A 26,255-nucleotide genomic window follows, 5' to 3' on the forward strand; every position below is an offset into this window, starting at 1 on the left:
GCATCAGATATTCCTGGCTCGGTGGCCTTGCCGGTGGCACCAATGGCAAGTGGACAAGTGAGAATGGCAGGATCCATGCCTTCCAGAGGAGGAAAGCGTCGCTCTGGGTAAGCCAATTCTGTTTTTTCAGGTCTGAAACTGACTCAAAATGTACCTGTATGTGTGTGTACATTTATTATGTAATGTTTTATGTATGTAGACTGCATTATGACATTACTCGCTGATGTTTTGGTTTTTTTCTTGGACATATTTGCTCTTCCTGCAAGATCAAACTTGCTGTTAAGTGTATGGCTTGTTGTTTTGCTTGCTTCAAAAGGCTTTCAGGTTCAGCAAAGCATCCAGAAATGGAGTTTGGATCCTGTGGCTGTTGTACATGTAATGAATGCATATTGCCTACATCTGTTTAATCTCAAGGTGATTTATCGTGTGCGTAAAAGCATCAAGATGGCACATGCAGATTTATCCAACTTCAGCTGAAGCTTGCACTTGGAATCTCTTAAACAGAGGCCTGTTAAAGATGTTTCCTTTATAGTCCCAGGTACAGCAATAGTATGAGCAGCCACTGTTCAGAGATCATGGACCATGATATTCTGGGTCTCACTGGAAATGCAGCACAATCTGCTTTTGGGAGAAGGGCCTGAAGCTCAGCCCTTACACAAGCTTGAGGGCTCTGCTGAAGAAGAAAATTTGTTCTATCCAACTTCAGACTTCGATGTGGTGTAGGCATAGTTTCTTCACATCAGATTGCTCTGTGGTAACTCATAGTAATTCTCTGTGGTAGAAGAAAAGTGTAGCAAGAGTTTCACATGAGCAGAAAACTACTGTCTACTGTTAACAAAACCCCGTTTTTATCAACTGTTGATGAGCAAAAAACTACTGTCTACTATTAACAAAACCCCGTTTTTATCAACTGTTGTTCATAAATAGTAATGGTCTTTAGGTGATGCTTTTTCAGAGATAACTGATCTGAGAATGTCTGCAAAAGAGATTGATTGGTCTTACATTTGGCCCTAAATAAGAGGGTGGTAGGGCTTAACAGGATTGAGAGCATGAGTAAAATCTTCACTGACAGACACATAAGGAATAGACATTATTCCCTGTGAGAGCAACTCTAGGGATTGTTTGCCAAGGTACATTGCCAGTTCTAGGTGTCTGCTCAGGTAACAGTGCTGGAGTCTCAGTCAGTTAACAAGGGAGAAGAAGGACCTTGCCTTGAAGGCAGAGCTAAGTCGGTGTGACATGAACACTTGGGTGGTTGTTCCAAGGGGGTTCCTTTGAACAGAACAATTTGGAGATCTGCCCTCACTAAGTGTCCATCTTAAGCTCATCTAACTGTGTGAAATTGGTCGGAGAAACTCCTGAAACTTCTCTTTGACAGGTATCACATTTTATTTTCAAACTGCTCAATGAAAAGACCTTTTTAAACTTGCACTCAAAAGGGAAAACAAAGCATTAACAAATTATTTTGCTACCTAACATAGATAAGTTTTGTACGTGTGAGTTGCAGAATAGTTGTTCTTTTTTAGTTGTAAGCCATGTCAATTGTGAATACCAGTCTGCAATTTACTGTTGCCAAGGGTTGATGCTGCTGACTGAAATATTCTGATTGTATTAAATACTGACTTGATATTAATTGAAATGCTTTAATCCTTGCATTTTAAATACAGTCATGTATTTGCAAGAGGGTGGAGTGAGGGGAGGGTGGGAGGAACATAAAATCATATTATTTTAAATGTATTTAACATGCAAATTCTGTGAGTAGGTTAATAGAGATTTGCTTTTATCTCCAGATGGTGGTATTTTGTCTGTGCACCATAGCTCTGAACTAATAGCCCTTCTCCAAGCCTGAGCCAAGGGGGCATTTTTATTTTTTTCTATATTCAGTGTGTATGTATTCAGATCTCGAGGGAAAGAATGCCTGCTGTGTCTAATTTCTCCAGGCTTCTCTTTGAACAAAGTTGCAACTAACACTTGGTCCTTTCATTACTATCCTGGTGTTACATCTTTGTACACCTAAATCCTTGGGCATTTAAGAAACGAATGCTTTGTGTCAAACATAAAGGGACAGAGCTAGTGTACACAGTCAGCTTTCCCAGTTTTGGTTATCTCTGAAAATTGTTTCTTTTCTCATAATTGCTGAGGCAAGCTGGCAGAATAATTGCTGTATGGACTTGAATGTAGATCAGTTTAAACTCATTGGCTATCCAGAAGGTGTTTCTGCCGTGTAGGCATTTGGCTTCATTGACAGCTTGGAAAAATATTTTTCTTTTCTATAAATTATTCCAACTACTTTATGGAAAAAAGTGACAGCATAAGATAATGCACTGCAGTGGTCAATAACTGCCTTAGATTAATGCAGCCTCAGTTCTTTACTTAACATATTTTTTATTTAGGCTTTGCTGTATTAGAGGGTAAGGGGTTCGTTCACCTATCTGTGCACGGGCAGGCAGGGTTAGGGGGTGTTTTTTGTTTAGTTGGTTTCAGTTGCATTGGTTTTGTTGCAGTTCAGCGTAGAATCTTGTCTTTTCTCTGACCCACAACTATTAAGATCTGGGGAGGAAGAGACCTCAGCCCACCATTGTACCCCTGATATTGTTCTGAACAAAAGGCTGTAGCACAGATCCCCATCTGCCTCTCAGCTGTGTCTGCTCCTGACCATTCCTGCCTGCCCCTTTCCTACACTGTGCAATCATAGCATCTTTTGACATTTTTGGGGAACTCTGCATAGCAATTTTGTTGCCATGTGGAAATCCTCTCCCATCTCAATTTTTTAACCTGTGCAGGTCCACCTTGTTGGAGGTTGGGTTTTTTTGGTATGAAAATGTTTCTAATGGAGAACAATTAAATTTTTACAAATATTTTCGCCACTTTATTTATGGTACCCACACGTCTTTTCAGGAAAATACATTTTAATAAGTACCTCATGCATCAGGGCTTTTCACGATTGATATGAGCAGTATGAAAGCGGAAAGCAAGATTTATGCTGTCTCTTCAAAACGAAGGAGCATAGTGCAGCTCTTTTTTAAAGCCTCTTTTTAATGGGAATTTTAAATGAAGATAAAGGATAGTCTTTCTGAATCTACTGAAATGATGTCATTTGTCTTCTTGGAAGCTGCTTCTACAGTTTTGCTAATGTGCAGTATATTCTATCTAAACAGCAGATCTTATCTGTCTGGGCATGAGGAGGTTGATGGAGTATTATTTTTACGTGTTCTGCTGTGTTCTGCTAAAGGTTACAACTGATTCCCTGTGTTTCCCTCTGCCTTGCTGTAAAGCAGACACGGTGGATCAGGCAGGACATTGGAGTCAATGACTTTATACCAGACATTTTTTTTTCCTATGCTTCAAAAGGGTTTTTTCATTTTGCACAGTGAAATGTAAAATTAGGAAATGTGTTTATTTACAGAGATGGGACAGAGATACATTTACTGTTGCAATTTTCTGCAAGTATTGATATTTTTGATGAACTTTATGTTCAGTGTTTTGTTTTTAGTAATCTCACATTTGGAATAAAGTCAAGGGTTTTGAGTAGCCTAGCAAAGGCATTATTAAAAGATTTAGTCTGCTACAGACTGATGTTATACCCTAGGCACTTGGATTATGCCGTGGTGAGCCCACTGTAAATGTGGGAGGTGTTACCTATGGATATTAACCCATCAAGAATCTTCTAAGGTGAGAAGTTGATATCCAACCATCTAGATAACTAGATGTGTTAGTCCCCCTTACTCCTTCGGAGGCAGAGATAGAACACAGGCAGCAGGATCAAGCCTTAAACTGTCATCAGCTTCTCTGTAATTCTCTGTGTTGTATTCCACTAATACTAACCTAGACTAAATGCTGTAGAACTGATATTTGATTTTTGGGGAAAATTCATTTCTTAGCACTCAGCTGGAGTGTTTGGCTGGAAGCTAAGAAAGTTGTAGAACCATTTCTGCCAAGGCATGAGATCTCAGTGTGTCGGAGAGGAAGGAAAGGAGTTACCAAATTAATGTGTCCCAAATTACAGCAGCGTCTCATAAAATCCCTGAAGAAAAATCTTTTCCTCACAGGTGTGTATTTTTTTATGCAGTCCTTTTCCCCCCAGTTTGAAGCTGGAGGTTTCTCTAAGGTGTGTTTCAGTTGCCAGTGAGCTCAGTGAAGGATGTGCCTGATGTGATGCTTTTGTGAGTGGTTTCAGGTGGAGTCAGCCCAGTGCTGGTCCAAGTGTGCCTTCCTCTTGTAAACAAAAAGCTCTCCTATAACACTGGCTCACATTTTCAGTGTAGGTAGAAACATTGCAATTCAAATAACTAAGAAGTTTGTTCTGGAATGTCACCTGCAGGCACATTATTGTGTGTGGGGAAGAAGCAGGTAGGTAAGAGGAGACCTTTGGCTAGATGATAATGTGTAAATGTTAAATTGCTGGGAATATTTGTCTGTGCTGCAGGTCCAGGGGAATTTAGGCTGCTGGGGCCAGTGCTGAAAGCCACGTTTGGGGTGACAGGTAGCAGTAGCTGTGTCCTGGCTTAGCTGCAGGCCCATGGCATGGGCGAGGGCAGTGGCCACTGGAGGTCGGTGGTGTTCTGCTCAAGGCAGCTCAGAGGTCGCAGCCTTTGGAACCGGATTCAGTGGTAATTAGGTGAGCAAAGATGTGATTTGTAGTGAAAATGATGATTGCATCAAAGCTAAGCAAATTAAATACGCAGCTTTTCTTAAGACTCTTTGGGGAAAATGGTTTTCTCTCAGCTTCCTCCAGAAATGAATAATCACTATTACCATCTGGAAAATATTATTGTGACTTGTAATACTGTTTCCAATTCCTGTGCTGATTTACTGTCCTTGTACAATTGTACAGAGGTTGCTGTGACTCAGGCACATTTTTATAGACCAGTCTGTCTTGGTTATCAGAGTTAGGAAGTGAATTAGTACTACCTGACTGTGCTTGTACTTCTCTATGCTGATGCAGTTTTAGAGAGCATTTTTACATTCTTGTTCCCACATTCAATTTGTAATTGCTAGGAATTTTTTTTTATCTGAGAAAAATATCATTGCACTTGGCAGGGGTTTTGCCTTTGATATGGTTTATATCTGTTGTTAATATGAAGAGTGTTAGAGACATGGAATCTGTAATTGTGTGAAGTTTTATCACACTGAAAAAATGTCAGAAAGCTTAGACTGTTAAAGAAATCCAACAAAATGGTTTGCAAAACAAAGTTGTGATTCCCTCTACATAAATGCAGAGGGAATCCTTGTTCAAGTATTGGACTGTTCAAGGTCTGTATATCATACTAATGTATTTTCTTATTAAAATAAATAGTGCAAAAATTGTATAGGATAGTTTTATATCAGCTTGAATCTTAGTCTACCTTGATAACAGAGCCACACCCTTATAATTGGGATAAAGATTTATTCTTTTTCAAGGAATAAAGTTGTCTAAAATGTTTTGGAAATTATACTATTGCATAACTTTGTAGTGACTTAATATCTACAACAGTGACACAATCACACTGCCTAACATAGGAAGCTAATTTAGATGGCTAATTTAGGACGTTAATCTTCCTAGTCTCTCTGTGTGAGAAGTGAAGAAAGAGATTCCTGCTTTTTGTGGCTCCCTGGAGAGGCCAAACTGGAGGGCTGGGATTTGGCCCAAGGGAGAATTTGTCTCTTCCACTGACTTAAGAAGAAAGTCTGGGACATAAAACAGCTAATGAGCTGCTTCTAGGTCTGGAGAATATGAGCAAGACTGGAATCTACGGTCGTTAACACCTCTAGTCAAAACACAAATCAAGCAAGGTTGAGAACTGCTGGCCTGAATGTTTGTGTCACCATTGCCAATGCCATGAGCACTGATTTGGAGATCTTCCTTTTACAGAATGGACTTCGATGATGAAGATGGAGAGGGGCCCAGCAAATTTTCAAGGTGAGCATTTGCAAAGGGTTGGCCAAATCATTGACTTCTTTCAGTGGAGAAAAACAGCTGCCTCACTGCTGATATTTTAAAGTCAGTATGAATATGGCTGAAAAACTTGCCAACAACTTGACCCAAATTCTAGTTACTGTTTTTATCAGCTTTCTCTACAAATTAGGCATCCTGGCAGAAATCTGCTTAGTGTAGCTATTGGCTTATAAAGCTGACAGTGTTTGTGTCATAATTTCACTCTGCAGCTATGTCAAATGAGAAAATTTGTGATTTTTAGCATATTATTTCAACTGCTGTAGATGAACTTTGGTTATTTGACCTTGCTGAAGTTGTCTTTCTGCCACTGAAAATGGAATTTTACTTCAAATTTATTTCAGATGTTAACTGCTTGTTAAGACAATTTGATAGATCCTAGAGGGTGGATTGTTTGAGATTAATGGGCTTTACATTATGTACCATTAGGTGTAACTGAATAGTAAAAATTGACCAAAAAATGTTAATTGGAATATTCTAAGCTAGAAATAAAAACAAGCATTAAAGCATCATTGCCATTTTTTTCACTTTTCCTTTTTTTTCTGGTCACACTGTTTGCATTTTTTCATTAGAAACCAAGCAGCTGCAGTGAGGGGTGTAGATACTTTGAGGCCTGTGGGTAACTGCTGATTATCCAAATTGTAATTGCAGCTGTATAGCAGCAGCCATGTTAAAACACAGCTGTCACTGTAGGGTTTAACAGAATCTTCCTAGTCAGTCTGAAAGATCAGTATGCTGAAAATATGCCATAACACTGTATCATAATTTACTGGACAAGACCAGCAGTATCCCTGTTTAGCTGATTTCTTTTACAGAAAGGCTATTCCAGTCCCTGGTGTTAAAACTGGTGATCTGAGGCTTTGTCCTAATATTTGGTAGAAGATACGTGTTAAGGGAACAAGATTTGGGGCCTGATTTGTGCTTGCATAAGCATCAGGGATATCTAGGCACACTGGTGCAGGTGTGTTGGTCTCTCTCCATCCTGGCTTCAGCTTTTCAAAGTTTGGTGGTGGGGTGAGCCAACAGTTCCATTATTTTTATTGGAGAGGTATGCTGTGCAGTGCCTAGACTCAGCTGATTTTAGATGTCACATAAAAATCTGAGATTTGAATTTTAAATGCTGTATAGAGACCAGATTGTTACCATTTTGCAGAGTACAGAAAAACAGTGCAGAGGCACCCAGGGCTATGTCAGACATCCTGTTCTAGTTGTGCTCTCCTTTTAGGACTTTCCCCTTCTCCAGATTGCTCACATGACTTGATTCCTAGCTTGTTGTGGTCAAAATTATTTGATTAGCAAAGAACTACTGCTTAAATGCTTGAGCTAACCCAGCTGGCTTTGACTGAAGAGCCTGAAGGAGCATGTGTGCAGAGAGGTCAGCTGGGAGACTGGAAGGGGAAAAAACAGTAGTTGGAGGCAGTAACATCTTCGGCCCAGTCATGCAGAGAAGGAGAAGTAGACAAGCCTCAGCTAGTTGGAAGCAGTAACATCTTCAGCCCAGTCAAGCAGAGAAGAAGGAGTAGACAAGCCCCAAGCTCGTGGGAGCACAGGAGTAGTGGTGTTAGTATGGAACTCCACGTGAGTTAACACACCTTCCTTCTCAGGGAATTCCAGGTCAGCTCAGGTATCTCTGCATGGCATCTCATTGTCACACGAAGCCTATGCATGTACTTCTCACCTAATGGCATGTGGCCATGCCTCATTGAATCTGTCTTTCTGTTGACAATTTTTTTTTGGCTCAGTCTGTTCTCTGGGCAGAGTCAAGGGGAATAAAGTGACATTTTCACTTGAGTGTTTTGAGGGTGCTGGTGCTAAACACAACATAAAGACATACAGCTCAAGCCTTGCTCAGCTTTGTCTTCAGTGTTTGAATGAGTCTTAATGACAAAAATATGAAATTTGACGGAGGAACTTGCTTGGCTGGAGTATTTAAAATTAGTTTTCATTCATTTGAGAAGGGAAAAAGTTCATTAGTAGTTTTTTAGAGGAGAAAAATGTGCTTATTTAGGCTGTATTACTTTATTTGCCAATACATGGGAGCTTCATAGCATGTCTGTTGTAATAATTTACATCATTTTGGAAAGGTGTAATTCTAATACAAAATGCCACTTAAATATTCTTGAGCAGTAATATTCTTCACTTCTAGAAAAGCCATTCCCTTTTTGTATTTTCCAAAACCTACAGTTTCTGGTTTGGAACAGGCAATTTGGTTTCTCCAGAAATAATATCTTTTTTTTTCAAACAAATGTGTCTTTTTATAACTATGTTAGCAAATCTAATTTCAAATGGTTAGTATGTTTTTTAGGAGAAGGAAAGGAGGAGCAGCACATAATTTTTTACTGAAATGGCACATTGCTGCCAGTCTTTGGGACAATGCTGCAGAAACACTGAAGCTTTAGTCCCACAGGGCAAAAGTGCCATTGATCTGTATTTCCTCCATAAAAGTTCTGCCAATACACTGCACATACCTGGTTGGGTATCCAACTTCTGTTGATTTACATAGGAATGAGGTACCTGTTTGGTTCTAGGAATTTAAACCAGTTTAAATTTCACTTCTATTTACCCAGCAGCAGTTTTACCAGCCTGCCTGACTTTTGCCAGTCTCCACAACAGCCAGTAGAGTGTCTGTACCTACACAACCTTCTTCTGAAGGCACCTTTATGTAACACATCGCACTTCAGCCGTGTCTCTGCCCTCCCATGTTATCTGTAGACCATCAGTGCCCTCTGCTGAATGGAGTGAGCTGTGGTTGCAGTCTGGAACAGATACAGCTCGTTCACTTCCAACACAGCAATGAATATTTCATGGGCTGCTGTCGATAAAAGCTCACTGGTGTTTTCTGTAATGGTGCTGGTTGTTAAGTTTCCCAAGCAATCAGTGTATGTCAAAGTGTTTGCATAAACCCACTGAAATGTGTCTTCTACTTTTTTAAATATACAAATGAGGCTTTTGAATCAGCATGGCTTGGAAGTGTCATCAGACTGTTATCTTTGCTGTATCATTCTCATGCCCTCATTTTGATTGCTGTGATTTGTAATAGTTTGCAGTTGTGAACCTCTTTGCTTTCTGCTCTGTGTTGACTGTCATGCAATGCATAACCCTTGTTGATTGACGTACTATCTTTTGTTTCTAGGTATGATGCTGATCAAATCTCTGGTGATAAGGAAAAGTTTGCAAGGTAGGCGTGTCCTGTAGAGCTCTTCTGCTGAGAGAAAAGAGGGGGATGTTCGTGTCCAAAGCATCTCAGTACGTGTGCCTTAGCTTAGAGAGCTGGTTGTTTTGTTTTAGGTGGACTGATTGATCAAAACACTGCTGACACAGAGAGGATGGCCAGGTAGGAAAAAGGGAAATCAAATATGGTTTGCCCCCGTTTTTATTTTATATGATGCTGTCCTGCCTGATCAAAAGTCAGGACAGTTGGCTGATCCAAAAGTGCTTGAAATCAGAAATACAAACCCTAAGTGGTTTTGGATCAGTTCCCCAGTGTCCCAAAATGTAATGCCCCTCCAAAATTTCCATATAAAAACACAGAATGACAGAATTAGGACACCATTCTGCATACATGCTTATGAATGCCAGGGTTCCTAGGACACACACTTTTGGAAGAGGACCACAGCCCCTCTTTTTCTTTTCAGGATTTAAATTTCAACTGTTTTCAGGAAAGTTTCAGAGTTTTGTTTGCTTGAACGTTTTCATGGCCAGTAGATGAACATGCTATTACTTTTTAGCTTTTATGATCATAAATGAAATGGAGTGTTGGGATATTCATTTCTTCCCAGGAAGTTTTGCAGTCTCTTTGTTTACTCTAGAATGGTTGCTTTCAGTGTTCAGGAGTACAAAAATACTGTAGTGACAGACAACGTAGTATGTATTTAAAAATGTAAAATGTATGTTGAACATGTCTGTTCTTTGTCTCTCTCTTTTTTTCTTGATCACTGCTTCTGTGAAAATGCTGAGCATAGAGCAAGCTTTCATCATGTAAAAATGCTTTTTGCTTCCCTTTGTCCACATTTATCTGCATGTATAAGCTGATATGTACACATGTGCTCTATGGACATGTGCACAGTCACACAAGCTGTTCTGCTTTGTGTGTGTATGATCAGCTCCCACAGGGCACTGTTCTCTCCTACACTTGTGCAGACCCACACAGAGGCTGTTTATCAGCCACGTGAAATGAAAGGTTCACTATAAGAGTGTAATAGATAGTGACCTTAGGCAAGGCTTGGCTGTAATTTACTGAGCAGCCATGGGTTGTCATTGCAGGGACCCACAGCTTCATTTCCTGAGTATCAGACAGTAAGCATAGGCATCAGTACAAAGAACAACTCTGCATGTGGCCTTGCAAGTGGCATTTCTGGAGACAGTGCCTCATGCATGTAACACCTGTATGTGCAGGGGCAGGATACACAGTGTAAAGCAGGGCAAGCCCATGCGTTCCTCTCTTTCAAGAAGCAGCATGCAACAACTCAAGATACTGTCCTGTGTTTTAAGAAAAGGTTTCATGCTTAAAAGTAGCCAAAAAGTGTGCCAAGCCTGTCTTCTGCTCTCATCATCAGTCTTCATAACAGTCAGTCTCAAAGAGTGTTGCAGTTTCTCTTAGCGTCCTGTTACCACATCAGTCAATGCTGTTGGACTCTCCAAGTGATCACCTCTCACATCTTGTTGGATCAGCCAGCGATCCCACAAGACAATGCCATGTACAGCTCATTGAAATCAGTGGAAGATGCTGCTTTGACAACTGAAGCATCATCTACCTGTTGTGTACTTGTATTTAGCTGCCACCTGACAGGTACAGTATGAGAAGAATAAGTGCTAGGCACTGAAGCATTCTAGGTCCATTTGGACCATTTCAGATGTATATATTATGTGATTCCTTAATACTGATCAAGCAATGGTGATTTCCAGAATGGGAAAACTGAACTCCCAGATCTTTATTTCTGAAAGATTTTGGTGACTGTCCATTTTGAGATTTCTCAGACTTGAGTCACTACCTCAGCCATATGTTTTCTTGGAAGGACATTGAAGCTCAGCCCAAATTGGAGCAGCATCAAGTACTGTCATTGTTATTTCCCTGCTGTGCTAGATTGTTCTTGACCATAAATTCTGGTCTATGTCTGACAAGCCAGATGTTTACTTGTTGTCTTTCATACTCATTTATTTATTGGGTTGAGGGTTTTTTATGTACTGTTATACCATACATGGTCCCAGTGCTGCAGTCTGATCCTGTTGGCATGTAGTGTCTCCTTACAGGGATGCAGGATATTCCACAGAGCACTACTGGACTGGACATCTGTGTTGTCATTGAGTGGGTTGTTTTGTAAATTAGCATTGACACTTACTGCTGACCTGATCCAGATGCTAGCAAGAGGTTTCCTCTAAAAGGCACCTTTTATTAGCAGATCCAACATCTTGAGCAAGGACTGGAAGCTGAGAGATACATCACAGCAAATTTTGGAGTTTGGCTGAAGTTGGCAGATGTCAGTTTCTCACATCTTTCTACCTCATTTTTCAGTCCTTAAACCAAAGGAGATTAAATTGGTTAAGAGATTAAGGCCACAAGCCAATAACTAGAAATATGGGTTCTTTTCACAGCTATGGGAAAATCATATTTATCCGTCTGTGGCCTGGATTTTCTGTCTGTAAACTGAGGGATAATAGTGGTTAGCTTTGTAAAGCACTTTGCTCTCCTGGGATGCAAACAGCAAAACAAGTGCCAAGTATTATGTTTTGCTGCCTCCAATTCAAATTCTTACACTGTTCATGTCTCTTTTCTGTTGGTTTGGTGTTTCTTTGAATGTTCAGGGAGAATCATAGTGAGATTGAGAGACGCAGGAGAAATAAGATGACCCAGTACATCACTGAGCTGTCTGATATGGTGCCCACGTGTAGTGCGTTGGCTCGTAAGCCTGACAAGCTGACGATTCTTCGGATGGCTGTTTCACACATGAAGTCCATGAGAGGCACTGGAAACAAATCTACTGATGGAGCTTACAAGCCTTCATTTCTTACAGAGCAGGTAGAATTTCCAAAAATGTCTGTTTTCTCTGGGTTTTGGTCTTACAAAGATGCAGGGAAATGCTGAAAGGAGTAGTACCTCAGGTTGGTCTTTTGCTGTTGTGTAGTAACTGGTACCAGTTACATATCCAAGGTATGAATGCAGTCAACTTTTTGTGACTGTTTGAACTTGACCTTAACTCTATGACAGATCTTACTCTTAGAAGAAGCAACTTGGCATTCTGATCATTGAAGTCTGTCCATCTGAAAAACAAGTCATTTGCTGCCTCTTGGAAAGGAATTTTCACCTCCAGCTCTGGGTTCTTCCTATCCTAACAAAGATCATATAAAATGGGTAAAAATTAGTCTGGGAAGACCTGCCTCTCCCTCTGGGGGTTAGAGAATGGTCAAAAACATTGTTTAGTCTTAATGCTGCTGTTCCCACCAGCTGAACTGGGCAGAGATCAATCCCATCTGTACTGGCTGAGGTACTTCCTTGGTTACGTTTTTGATGGAAGAAGGAAGATGTGCCCAGTGCTTGAAGGAAAATTGTGTTTAATTGAGCGCATTGAAAAGTCCTACCACCTCCATTGTTTTTGAAGTCCTATGGGTGTAATGTGCATTTTTGTGGTCTGAAGCAATTTAAGCACTTACACATGTAAGCTATGGCTAGAGGCAATGCTTCTTTCTATTAGAGCAACAGCTGCTGCTGCTGACCTCTCAGTGTTCACGTCTCTACTTATTCTGGCTTTCCTGAAGTGTGTTTCTGGAGGGACTGTGCCATTCTGCTGGTTGGTGGTGGTACACTTGTGTCACTTCTCATGGCAATTTCTCTTTCTTTTCTTCAGTCTTGCAGAGTGACAGAGTTTGTTTTCATCTTTGTTAATAATGTATGCAAAACTGGTTGTATTATCCTCAGTATAGCTGCAGTGAGGTATTCTATTTAGTCAGTGGTTCAGGATCAATGTGCTTTTGTTATAATAAAGCAGCAGAAGTTGACAGTCTGTTAAGTGTTTCTTGAGATGAGTTATCCATTTCTTAGTAGTATTTACCAGGTTTTGATCTTCATCAGCTAATATCTACCACTTGCACACTAGCTGTGCTGAGCTGTCTCACCTGGAATGGGACTCAGGTTGTTCAAAGCTCTCTGAGTCCCAGGTGCAGTATCTTCACAAGCTCTGGTGGTCATTGGAGCCACCACAGGCAGTTCAAGCTTGTCTTCCCAGAATTGAAGTGGTAGTTGTCATCCTTTCCAGTGGAAGGTTTCCAGGCTCTGTTAAGCAAAGATGGTGTTTCTGTGTGATGCACACAAATAGCTGTTGGCATGTGCAGTTCAAGGTGTTGGTTGTCTAAACACAGTGTCTGAGAGTGGGGGACAGAAGTACCTGGCTTTCAAGTCCTGTGGTCCCCCTTCCAGTCCCCAGGTGGAGTCAAGGCTCTGGGTGCTGCATCTCTGGAGGATGTGTGGGTGTCTCAGGACAGAATCACCCAGGATGATGAGCAGGGGACCATGTAAAGAGAAGACCAATGTCAAGGGTGCTTCATACCCTTTGGATCTCAGGCTTCATATTCACTGGCTGGAAAAAGAAAGCAAGAAGTAATACAACCTTCTTGTGTAGTGGCTCAGGCCCCCTAACAGGAGAGGAGGCTGGGGATTCCTTCCTTGTTCCCATTACACTTTCTGCCTTTTAACCGGTGACTGTTTAATTTACAGGCAGAGCTCATCCTGAGCAGGGCCAGGGGGAACCAAACTAGAAAGTCTTGCTGGTTTCTTTCCAATTAAATTATTCAGGATGTTTAATTAGGGGGTGAGTTTGCTGTATGAGTTAGAGCTGTTCATTTCCTCTGTACTGTGAAATATCTTTTTGTTTTTAATGTTAGATGCCTATCACACAATATGCAGTGAGTATTAGTTGCTTGATTTTCCTAAAGTGCATTGAGATCACCAGATGAAAGGCAATAAAAGAAGACAAAGTGTTGTTTGTTATTGAGATGAACAATTTATGCCATGTTGCAAGTTTGGTTGTAAGTGTTGTGTTGAGATGAGCTATTTATGCCATGTTGCAAGTTTGGTTGTGTTGTTACATCAGTAGTACAGTGAAAATTTATGTCTAGGTTTTGATCAGCTACTAAGATCGCAAGAAAACAATGTTCTTTGACAGTGACAGATGTTTTATTTAACTCCCTTTTCTTGTGGGCATTCTAATCAAACCCTTTCTTTGGAAGGAACTGAAGCGTTGAGATGAGCTATTTATGCCATGTTGCAAGTTTGGTTGTGTTGTTACATCAGTAGTACAGTGAAAATTTATGTCTAGGTTTTGATCAGCTACTAAGATCGCAAGAAAACAATGTTCTTTGACAGTGACAGATGTTTTATTTAACTCCCTTTTCTTGTGGGCATTCTAATCAAACCCTTTCTTTGGAAGGAACTGAAGCATCTTATCCTGGAGGCTGCAGATGGGTTCCTGTTTGTAGTTGCGGCTGAGACGGGGAGAGTGATCTACGTATCAGATTCAGTGACTCCTGTGCTGAACCAGCCCCAGTCTGAATGGTTTGGCAGCACTTTGTATGAGCAGGTTCATCCAGACGACGTGGAAAAGCTGCGGGAGCAACTCTGTACATCCGAGAACTCTATGACAGGTCAGATATGTCTGATGTATGGTTCTCTGTGTTAGGATCCCTGCAGAGTGTTTTCTACATTCAGAATTCCTGGTTTAAATAGCTGGTAAAAGTTAAGTTCAGCAAGATTTAACTGCATTTTCTTGCAGGCAGTGCAATAATATAAATCTTCTTTTGCATGACTGCATTTTGCTCCCTGTTTGTTTGGATTTAAACTTCTGGTTTGGACTCTGGATTATTCTCAGGCTTGGTCTGGAGGTCTAGATTGTTTTAATTTCATCCTCAGTGAACTCATGACATCTTTACATGTGTGTTTAATTTGAAGTAAAAAATCATACTTTAGACTTTTCCATTTTCATAAAAGTTCCTTGTGGTTTGCTAACCAGAATCCTGGGATAAAAAAATCTAATGTTTGGCAGCTGAAAATGTAGTGGATTTTAAATGGAAGGCTTGCTTCTGTAGCAGTGGTGTGAGTTACCTGTAAGTTGACTACCTGTCATGTTGCACATAAAACCAACCCATATTCATATCTCTACTATAGCTCTGCCTTTTGCAGTTAGTCATGCTCAAGGCTGCCAGTAGGAAACTAGCTTGTCTTTAATGGGCTACATGTACATTAGAGCTATGAGAATTAGCTAAATCTTGTTTTAACTCACACTTGGAAAGGAGGAAACTCAACTGCTCTTTCTATTCCTTGTATATTATAGCTAAAGGAAAAAATCTAGGTCATAATATTTAGCAAAATCCTGATGCATGCAAAAGTCATATAATTTCTCTTTGCTTTAGTAGTTGAGAATTCTGACCTGATTTGCTGGAAGTTCTGTTGTGTTTCATAACTCAAAGGACAGTGATCCAGTTTTGAGTGAACCTGCACACTGTTTACAGCTTCCATGTCAAAACATTGCCAAATTCATGATTTCCTGTGGTTTGAATGTGATGTGGTTTTGGCAGAGCTTTCGTGTATTCAAATTGGAAGCTCAAAGCAAAATTCTGTGGTGAAAATCCAGATGGATTCAAACCAAGTGAACAGTTAGGGGAACCTGTGCAGGGCAGAACAGCTGAGTTTCATACCATGAGATTTGCAAAAGAGCATAACCTCTTTTATTGTGTAGCCAGTAACACATTTGAACGTACGAACCAGCTTCCTCCAAGAAGCAGTTACTCCAGAGCCTCAGTGAACTCAGTGAGTTCTGACTTTCAAAAGTGCTCAGTTATGGGACTTAACCTGCTCAAACTAGAACAGGACTAGACAAATGCAGAGCACTACTGAAAACCCAACTGTATTTTTTCCAGCTTTAGCTATGTACTTTTGTTTTACGCTGAATTGAACTATAGCCAGTGAAAGAAGAAGTTCAGTAGTATTTATAGGGCTGAATCTTTTCCCTTCCCCCTTTTGGTGTTGTCAGATGGACACAATAGGCCCATGAATCTGGTGTACATGGATAGCCAAACTTTTTCCCAGTGTGAGGAAAGCAGGGTAGCCTGCTTAGCTTTTTGAGTAATTTTTGTTTTAAAGGTGTGACTGGTTATACAGTTAGGATACTAGTAGTTCTGTCAGTCTGTGGAGCATAGAGATAACCAAAAAGCTCTTGATTTATTATATTAAACTTGAATTTCCTTGACTCTGTAAGGTACCATTGGCTAAGAGAAGCAGCCTTCCATAAGGACTGTCAGCCCAGCCTCAGTTTGTTTACAAACAGCATGCAGCAGGGCTTCAGCACCATCACTCTTGCTCCTTTGGGATGCCTTGCTGGGAGAAAGGTGATTCTAGAGTCCATTCAACCAATTACACTTTCCTTCCTGCAATATAAACCTTATTGAGAGTAGCAACTTTGTAACAGGTACTGAATGAACCAGTGAGGGAACTGACATTATGTGTTAGTGATGTTTTGAAAGAAGTCAAGTAGGCAGATGGCCTTCCTTTAAGTCAGTGTTTATTACACCATTGGGACAGCCCCCAAGTTTCTCTTATCTTCCCAGTCATGTTTCATGCAGAACAAAGGGCAATGTAGTGCTTGAAAGAGATGAAAACCACAAGCCAGTCAGCTGCATTTGTCGGTTTTCCTGCTCAAAGTGAAGTTCACTTCAGGCAGTAGGAAAATCCTCATCTTTTAGTGACCTCTGGCTGCTGAGCACAGGATCTGCTTAGGGAAAAGGAGACCTTTTCAAATGAAAGTCTAACAATGGGATTTTTTAATTTACTTTCTTCCTCATCTTCTTAAGGTCCATTTTCTCAACCTTATATCCTCCTGCTTAAGTCCTTGATTTGGGAAGCAGTGACAACATCTTGACAAAGGAGAAACTTGACTTGTCTTGCAGCAGATCATAGCAGTGTCCTTTGGTTATATATTTGTCCTGTTACAGGCACTGATCATTAGTGCTGTATTGCTGGGATTTTCCCAGCACCTCTTAGCAATCCTGCTACCCAGAGAAGCTGCTCCAGACCCTGAGGACTTGGGAGGCTGCCACTACCAAAGGGGAGCGACAGAAAACAAACCAGCAGAGAAAGCAGACTCCTGCTCACATTTCTGCCCCCAGGAATAACACTGGGACTGGGGCTGTGCTCACATGAGCCTTTCTTTGGCAGTCACACAGCTTATGCAATCCTCACCTCATCTCACCCTCTCCTCCTTTGGCATTTATGTGGTACTACAATGAGTCACATCAAGGGGCCAACCCAGCTGAAAGCTAAACTAGGCTAAAACCACTTGGTTTTGGTAGAGACAACTCTTTGGCCCACCTTATCATGGGGTTGCTTGAACTCTTCAGAGTACTAACACCAAGGAGAAGCAGAGAGTGAATAGCTAAGGTTAAGGAGAAAACAGGACTTCAGGAGCTGTAAAAGTATATGTCAGATTGAAGTGGCTGTTTAACTATGGCTTCAACCAGACAGTGTGTTTGGGGAGTTAATTGCTTACTGTGCTTTGAACTCTTAGGATATAAGAAGGATGGATAGTTTCTATTTTGTTTTATGTCCTTGGAGATTTTATTCCCTGGAAATAGAACAATTGTCTGCTTGTTTATTGTACATTAATTGCTAACACATTGTAGCAACAGGAAAGCTGAACTCTGAAGTGTCTGTATGGTTTGAAATGCTCCAGAAAAGACAGCAGCTGAGGCTTGATGATAGCAACAAATAGTGCTCCCAAGAAGTCTTTATATGCGTCATGTGCGTGAATAATCAGAATGGGGCAGATATTTAGAGTGATAATTCATTTTCCCTTTTTGTTCTTGGAAGTCTACAGATGGGAAAACAAACCACTTCAAATACAGATGAAGATCAGATCCCACGGTAGGATCCATTAGCAAAGACCTCTTTGCCCTTAGGATGCACTGATGGAACTTGGTGGGTGTTGGGTTCAGATGCAGGCTCAGTCTTAGTGCAAGCAAGAGCCTCTAAATAGCTGCAGACAGCAAATCTCTAATGGTGCAGAGAACAGACAGAACTTAGGTTTAAGTGCACAGAAAAACCACTTTTGAAGAATATCTCTGCTACATTTACTTTCAAAAAAATGACTGAGCAAGTGTTGTAGTAGGCTGTCCTTCTATTAAAATGGTGTTCCAGAGCACTTTGTAAGACTGATTTCTACCAATCTAATTCTCCATGAGCCGTTCATGAAAGAGTAGAGTGATGAATATAGGCACCTCTGTGTTGTTGCCTGGAAATACTTCAGGTAGTTCCATGATGTGCTTGTCAAGGCTGTGAGATCCCTGTTCCTGCACGCGGAATCTCCAGTGGTGCAAATGGGAGACACCCAAGTTTATTATCTTCAATTCTGTGTTGCAGGCAGCACAGCACATGGAAATCCAGCTGTAACATGTTCCTTCAGCCTCACTCTCTTTGCTAAGGTGAGGCTGGGAACAGCTTATGTAATCCCATCCATGGCACAAAGCCTCCTCAGGACATTTGGGTTCAGGAGTCCTTGCAAACTCTTTTAGCTGAGCAGTTAAGGGGTGCTGAAACTGCAGACCCATGACTGCAAGAAAATGATGAGAACCAGAACGTCTACAGCTTTCAGTTTCAAGTGATTTAAAAATGACTAAGTCACTTTACTTGCTAGCTGAAAAAGATTAATCGAGGTTACTTCTGGACAGAACTTGCATGCCAAGTTTAGTCTTGGCATGATCTTTTATTGCCATATTTTATAAGTGCAAAAAGTAGAACTTTATGATGGAAAATGGTGACTGACCACAGCAAAAGTTGAGCTGATAGGTACCTTTTTAGAAGAAAAGAGTATTGTGTGACAATTTCCTGTGATTCGTGTGTATTATGGAAACATCACTCCATGTTATACAAGCAGAGATTTGGATTAGGGAACCTGTCACAAAGAACTTTGAAATAATATGTTGTCTTGCAGTGATGATTTCAGCATATGCAGTTTTCTGTCCAACTGCAAAGCTTTGTTACCAAGCTCAGTTTGTAGACACATCCACAAAATCCAGATGTTGTAGATAGAGTCAAATTGTCTGTAAAAATGAGAGAACTAGTGTTCAGCTCGAAAGAGGGCAGTGCCAGAGACCAGTGGAGAAGCAAAGTAAAGCTTTCCACAGCACTGAACAGATGGGAGGGGCTCAATAAATGGTAAGTTACTATGTGAAAGAGAAGATTGGGCATAACTTCTCTCTACAACAAATACTCTTCCTGAAAATCAGCACAGGGATTTTTTTATGCTGTGAACTGCCTTATACTTTCATGTCAGTTTTCCGACTCTGATTTCTGCATGATCTTTCTTAGAAGAATGGGGTGATTCTGATATTGACACCCACCAAGTAAAAGCAAATATATTTTGACTTCTGATTTTCCATTCATTATTTAGAACTCCAACTGATACAGAGAAGAGCTGGATGAGATTTCTGTTTGACTTCACCGGTAAAATTCTCCAAAGAAATTCAGAGACTAACTTGAGGCATGACCATAAACTCAGCCCTGGCAAATACAGTTCTGTTATGCCTTAAATGTCATCATCAGTAATAGTAAACCTCATATCAAATGGTAAAGTAATTTTTTTATTAAATTAAACAAAAAAATTAATGGAATGACTTCTGCACTGTATTAGCAAACCAGGAAGCTTCTCCACAGAAGATCCCTGTTCAAGAACAGCTTCTCTACATCCAGTTAAAAATTTGATCAGCCTATTTATTAAAAACCTAGGCTAAAAACATCTATTTTAGGTATTAGTACCAAAACTCCAATACGAAAAAGATACTGTCAGAAGCTCTGTTTGCCTTGTGTCTTTTGTAGACATTAAGATACTTGTCAAAGGCTGATGTGTTTCTACCCATAGCTCTTAATGCTCCCTTGTTCAGGGAAGTGTGTCCTTGCTGAGACAGTTGACAAAACAAGCAGCTGCAGTAAAGCTCTTTTGGGACTTTGTTCTCTAGCCCTTGGTTCTGAAGAGCATTTATCAGAGGTTTATGCATCAGTAAGGTACTCTGTGTGTAAAGGGCTGTTTCAACTGACAGCACTTGATTTCTTTATTATTCTTTGGTTTACTTCTGTAAAAGCTCTTTTAGGTATATGAACCCTAAAGAACCATCTGTCTCTGAAACGTGCCCAGCCCAACAGCTTGGAAAGCCAGAGAACAGAGAATTAAAACCAGATCTCAGGATTTTGGATTTTAACATCCTAGGATAGGACGACTGCCCTAGTAAGACTGTTGCCTATGGGCAGGTAGGGAATGAGTTGTATAATATTTTGTTTATAGAGAGAATGAATGGCTGCTTGTTCTTTGTATCCCAGGATAAAACAGTGGTTCCTCATCTGCTGTTTTCACTGAATGTCTGTGAAGCATCTCAGCCTGTAGGGTGAAGATGAGCAGATGACCAGTAAACAACACACCACAAAGCTGGAAGGATGGAGAGGAGAGAAAGTTTCCATGGACATGATATGAGATGTCCTGAAATCTTTTATGTCTCTGTAGAACTGTCCGAGACTTGACTCAGTATTTTATTACTTTATTCCTTGGAAGGGTGGAGGCTGGAGACAGCTGTGCCAGGATTGTTGCACCTGCAATGGATAGGAACAGAGAGATTTTTGAGAATGGAAGCTTCAACATTGGTTGCCCTGAAAAAGAGGGAAGAATTCGCAAAATACACCACAATGTATAGAATATATATGAGCGATTCATGTGGACAGAATATTTCAAGTTTCAGTCTGGTTTTACTGTAGAAAAAGCCAATTTTGGCAAGGCATCTTTTCATCTTGTAAGTGTGAAATCTTGGAAGAGATTTGACTTGTTGTTGACAACTACCAAATCATCATGTGATAACCTGTTTTTCAGCAAAGTTATGTGGTCCCACTGGCATTGCGGAGAGTGAAGAGGATGTTTCAGATGTGAGACTTTCCATACACACCAGCCCTTTCCTGTGCCATTGTTCCAAGAAAAAAAAGCTGCCCGCATTTTTGTGGTCTGTTTGTTCTCACAGCAGGAAGGTCTAAGTGCTGGCCAGAGGTGGCCTTTGAACTTGGGCAGTGCCAAGCATAGGAATTTGTGGGGTTTCAGCTTTAGTCTGTTCAGCTGGCAGATTTTTTGTGTGTAGGGTAGAGGAAATGAATGTTTGCATCCCCCATCCCCATTCTGTTTGCAAGCAAATGAATTAGTGCAGTAGGTGCTTAGGAGAAGGAAACAAGGAACCTGTGACTGTATGACATCTATATCTTGGCTGTCCCACCAGTGTGTGCTTGGAGAGGATTCCCACAGGCTCTGTGCCTTCAGCTTCTCTTGTGTCATCATTTGGTTTGGTCAAGCACAGTTTGTCATCTCCATGTAACAAAATAGAAAAGCCTAGTGGGTGAGTGAGAGCCATTGGAGTGTGTGTGTGTTCTGGCCTCTCCAGAAGGAAGACAAGCAAAGCTTTAAATATTCTGTGCATTAAATTGGAACTTAATGTTCATTTGCAAGTGGACTGCCCTGTTTTTCAGTTGAAGTGAATGAAACAAATCCTTCATTCACTTGTGGCTGTGTGAGCAGTGACTGTGGTCCCATGATCTTACGGGGTAACACAGAGGGTGGAATTTGGCTTTTGTGGTTTTTTTATGTGAGAAAGAGGACTTTAAGGCCTTGAGATTGCCATTCCTGCCCTTTAATATGCTAGACAATACCACAGAAGTAAGCAAAACCCAGTCTGCTCTCAAAAATGTGGTACTTTGAGATGAGCATATTTTAAATGTATGGTACATTTAATCTCTCAAACTTACTCCAAGAGAATTTTGTTTTCCTTTGGTCTCTAGGGCTGTTTCTGGAGAAGAAAAAAATCCCAAATGTTGGGAGAAGCCAGCTATGTATAAAACAGTTCAAAAAGCAACTCCTACACAAACACGGTGACCCAGTGGTCTCCCTGCTGCTGACACATTCCATTTGGGTGGATAGTACTGGAAGAAAAACCAGTGATAATAAGTTGCATTTTTTGAAAATTACTTGGGTAATTATAATGGTGGTTTAAAGAGGTCAGTACATGTTTTTACCAAAATAAGGAAGCAGTTTTCTCCTAGTACTCTGAGACAAACTTATTACACCTGATTAGCATTTGAGAATGCTTTTAGGATGAATTTGCAGGTGTTTGGACATGATTGTACAAGTGAGGTTTGTGGTTGTGATTTCTCTTCAGTCTTCACCTTGAGCAGCTTCTCACTTGGAAACTGCCATGTACTTCGGTCTGTTATCACAGATGTTGGACTGGATCATTTTCAGTTGCTGGGTTTCAAGGGTGGTGGGTACTTTTTGAATGTTCAATATTTATTCAACCTGCTCTGTTTTGTTAAACATTATGAGATATATAAAGTTAGTGATCTTTTTTTCTTCCCCTTTGAAAAAAAATTAGTGTTTTACAAATACCTGAACAATTTCTTTGGTTAGCACATTGGCAGTAAAGCAGTCTGAGTGTGCCTCTTGAAGGGTTTTGGCACTGGCCCCACTTGCCACCCTCAAAGCAAGAACTTCACTGCTTTGATGGCAACACCACAGATGCTCAGAGGGTGCAGTGTTCGCCTTCACATCTGTCCTGTGGAGCATGAGCATTTCCTTTAGCCTCATTTCAATGTTGTGTCGCCTCAATGAAGTTAATATGATGCACTAGAATATTCTATTATTACGTGGTAGTTGTAGCAACAGTCCAGGGAGGCAGAGGGAGGAGTGGTGCCTCATGTGTGGTAGTATTGACCTGAGTGTCTGCTTGCTTCCAAAGGGGAATGATTGGTGTTTCCCATGCTGTTGTCATCCCTCTGTCCTTAGCTGAAGCTCAGCTGTCTCATAATACTGGGACAGCAGAGGCAGGACTTCCATACTCTTTGATCCTTCCCTGGCCTTGCATCAGCTTGCCGAGACCACAGCACACCCACTTGCTCCTCACTGATATCCTGCATGGGGCTGCATGGAACAAAAAGCCTCCCATGTGGCAACACATAACCAGAGCCAGTAATATGGCCCACTGACAGTTTTCTGTGGTTTGATCTGTTTTATTGTAGTGCCTTGGATCTAAATTTACGTCATCAAACATTCTTCTTTCTATTTTTGTAGTGTGGAGACTTTTGCATGTGATTTGTAAGTATCTTGAGTCTTTAAAAAGACAATTAAAACCTATAATGATGTTGTGTCCCACATGCCTTATTTTATTTGAACTAAAGAAGTAGCTTATAAAAACAACCAGACAATATCCTTGGGCATTTTTTTTTCCTCTCTCTCTCTCCCTCCTTATGTGTTTAAATTTAATTCTGTCTTGAGCAAAATATCTTATAAAGTCATCTTGTGGTCATTATTTATTTCCTCTAACAGACTATTCCATGGTGTGTCACCACTGCCAGATTTCAGAACCAGACAACACCAGTGTTTACTAATAGAGCATATATCCCAGTTATTTACATTTGAATCACAGAATAGAATTTAAGGGTTGGAATGGACCTTACAGATCATTTAGTCCTAACCCTTCCTGCCCTGGGCAGGGACACCTCCTCACTAGATCAGGTTGGTCAAGGCCTCATCCAGCCTGGCCTTGAACACTGCCAGGGTTGGGGCAGCCACAGCCTCCCTGGGCAACCTATGCCAGTGTCTCACTCGTTTGGTAGTGAAGTAAAAATAATAACAAAATGCCAGGAGCTGCAACCTTTTTGGCGGAAGTGTTTTTCAGTAAAGCTTCCTGCTGCGCATTCACGTGAAAAAAATAGGTTAATTTAAAAACTACTTGTAACCTTTATTTATTGATTTATTATACAGCTGTGAGTGGTAAAAGAATAAATTACGTATTTCAGTGTGATTTGGGATAGCTGTCCTGTCATGGGAGTCTGCTCATGGTGCTTTGGTGTAACTTGTTTCTGGGGTTTTCCATCCTTTTTCTACTAACATAAAGTCTGACTGTCTTCTCCAGCTCAGACTTTCCTTCAAATGCATCTCATATTTGTAACAGAAGTGCTACCCCAACTGCCAAAGTCATTGAACCACAAATTTAGTCATATTTATTTCTTTAGGGGCTAAGCCTGAAAGTACCTGCAGACATCAGTGTGTGGCTGTGTCAGGACTTATACAAACCTTTAGCAAGATAAGGCTTCTGCTGCTAGAGTTTAAATGGGCAATGCAAAGATGAAATAAAGAGAGGATTATTGTACTATTTTACAGATAGGGAACTGGAAACAGAGATGGATGATGTGTATTTATGTCTAGGTAGAGCTTCTGTAAGCTGTTTGGGCTTCTAAAAGCTATTTTATTTAGTATGCTGAAAGTTTCCCATGCATAAGGTAGCCATTCTTCAGAGTTCAAAATATATTTAGTTCTTAAAATGTTTTATGCATTGGAATTTTATTTTTTTTGGTGTTATAACTTAACTTGCAACATATGCTTTGAATTATTTGCTTGGATTTTTATGTCCAGTTTTTCCAGGTCCATCAGCAGAGAAACTTTCATGTGACCTGTAATACTATCCCTTCAGATAGTCCCTTAAAATTGACTCAATAGCAAGGCTCAAAAGAGCACATAGTTTCCTCTTTAATTTAATTAAAATGATGCATATTTGCCCAACACTGTGGAGAAAGACATGATGCATACTGCTTAGTCAAACATGAAGGCAGGCACAACAGAGGCCTTTTGGCCTCATGAGCTTTTATAAAAACAAGTTGTATTAAGCAAACAGCTGTGTAACGTGAGGGGTTTCTTATTGAAAAACAAGAGGGGGTGAGAAAGCTTTTCAATTCCTCCTTTGTGGGTCAGTGTCTCCTGTTGGTAAGTAGGGGACAGACATATTTAAAAATAGCTGCATTTCAATTGCATGACTTATTTTCTATTTTTTTAACTTTGCTGTTGATTGGATCAACTCTTCATTCTATTGTAAGAATGTCATAACTTGACTCCAATGCTTATACAACGCCTTTTGCAATTAGATGATGTAAACCTTAACATATTTGAAGAGGTTCAAATAATCCCCCTGAGAAGCTAGGCTAGTGAGGAGAGTGAGCTTTGATGGTTTATATTTATAATCATGCAATAGTTTTTGTTGGAAAGGGCCTTAAATATTATCTAGTTCCAAGCCCCCTGCCATGGGCAGAGACACCTTCCAGGCGACCAGGTTGCTCAAAGCCCCATCCAACCTGGCCTTGAGGACTTGCAGGCATGGGGCACCCACGATTATCTGGGAAATCTGTGCCATTGTCTCACCACCCTCATAGTGAAGAATTTCTTCTTACTATCTAATGTAGAGCTGCTCTCTTTCAGATTAAGGCCATTCCCCATTATCCTATCACTTCATGCCCTTGTGAAAAGTCCCTTTCCATCTTTCTTGTAGCCCCTGGAAGGGGCTATAAGGTCTCTCCAGAGTCTTCTCTTCGCCAGGCTGAACAACTCCAACTCTCTCAACCTGTCTCCATAGCAAAGATGTTCCAACCCTCCTCTGGACTTGCTCCAACAGGTCCATGCCTTTCTTACGTTAGGGTCCTCTGAGCTGGATGCAGTACTCCAGGTTTCACAAGATGCAATATTCCAGGTCTCACAGGAGCAGAGGGTGAGAATCCCCTCCATTGACCTAATGGCCACGCTGCTTTTGATGTAGCTCAGGACACGGTTGGCTTTCTGGGCTGTGAGCACACATGGCCAGGTCACATTGACCTTCTTGTCAAGCAGACCCCCAACTTGTTCTCCTCAGGGCTGCACTCAATCCACTCTCTGCCCAGCCTGTTTGTGCTTGGGATTGCTCCGACCCAGGTGCAATTGCTCTTGGCATTGAATTTCATGAGGTTTGCTGGGGCCTTCATCTCAAGCCTTTCAAGGTCCCTGTGGATGGCATCCCTTTGGATTTTTCTCATGAGTGTGGAAGGAAAAATGGACAGTAGAGAGCATGTGCTGGTTCTAAGTAGCATTGAAATGAGTGAAAGTGTAGAAGTCTGCCAGCAGCAAATATCTGCTCAGAGACAGTCATTTATTTTTTTCTACTGATATTTTTCTGTATCCATGTATTAGTGGTGCTTTGCAATGTAGTGGCATGTACAGTGAGGTAGGTCTATGGTGCTGCTTTCCAGTGCAGGATAAAACAAGCACATGGGAGCAGGGAAGCCCCAGCTGGGGGGAACTAAAGCAGTCTCCTAGCATTTGGGTGGAAGGCACTGCCAGTTATGGAGCAAGAGTGACTGCATTTTATCTCTGCCATCCCACAAGCTGCTTGGTATGTGTGCAGTATAATGACAGCTGGGAAGTCCTGTGTGGTCCCTGATGAGGTTCCAGGCTGTGTGAAG

The 26,255-nt window shown here is 40.9% G+C and overlaps 1 protein-coding gene across 1 annotated transcript in view; it reads left to right on the forward strand.

Annotated features, from left to right (window-relative positions):
• The first annotated feature begins 6 nt into the window (after positions 1 to 6).
• ARNT2 (aryl-hydrocarbon receptor nuclear translocator 2) overlaps positions 7 to 26,255 on the forward strand; it is a 72,111-nt gene continuing 45,862 nt past the window's right edge. The window contains exons 1-4 of the mRNA XM_009084303.1: positions 7 to 107; positions 5,852 to 5,899; positions 11,735 to 11,948; positions 14,353 to 14,566. Of these exons, the coding sequence (XP_009082551.1) occupies positions 43 to 107; positions 5,852 to 5,899; positions 11,735 to 11,948; positions 14,353 to 14,566 (541 nt within the window). The 5' untranslated portion in view covers positions 7 to 42. The remainder of the gene's footprint in view (positions 108 to 5,851; positions 5,900 to 11,734; positions 11,949 to 14,352; positions 14,567 to 26,255) is intronic.

This window comes from Acanthisitta chloris, unplaced genomic scaffold (assembly GCF_000695815.1).
Source record: "Acanthisitta chloris isolate BGI_N310 unplaced genomic scaffold, ASM69581v1 scaffold6171, whole genome shotgun sequence".
NCBI classification, from domain to species: Eukaryota; Metazoa; Chordata; class Aves; order Passeriformes; family Acanthisittidae; genus Acanthisitta; species Acanthisitta chloris.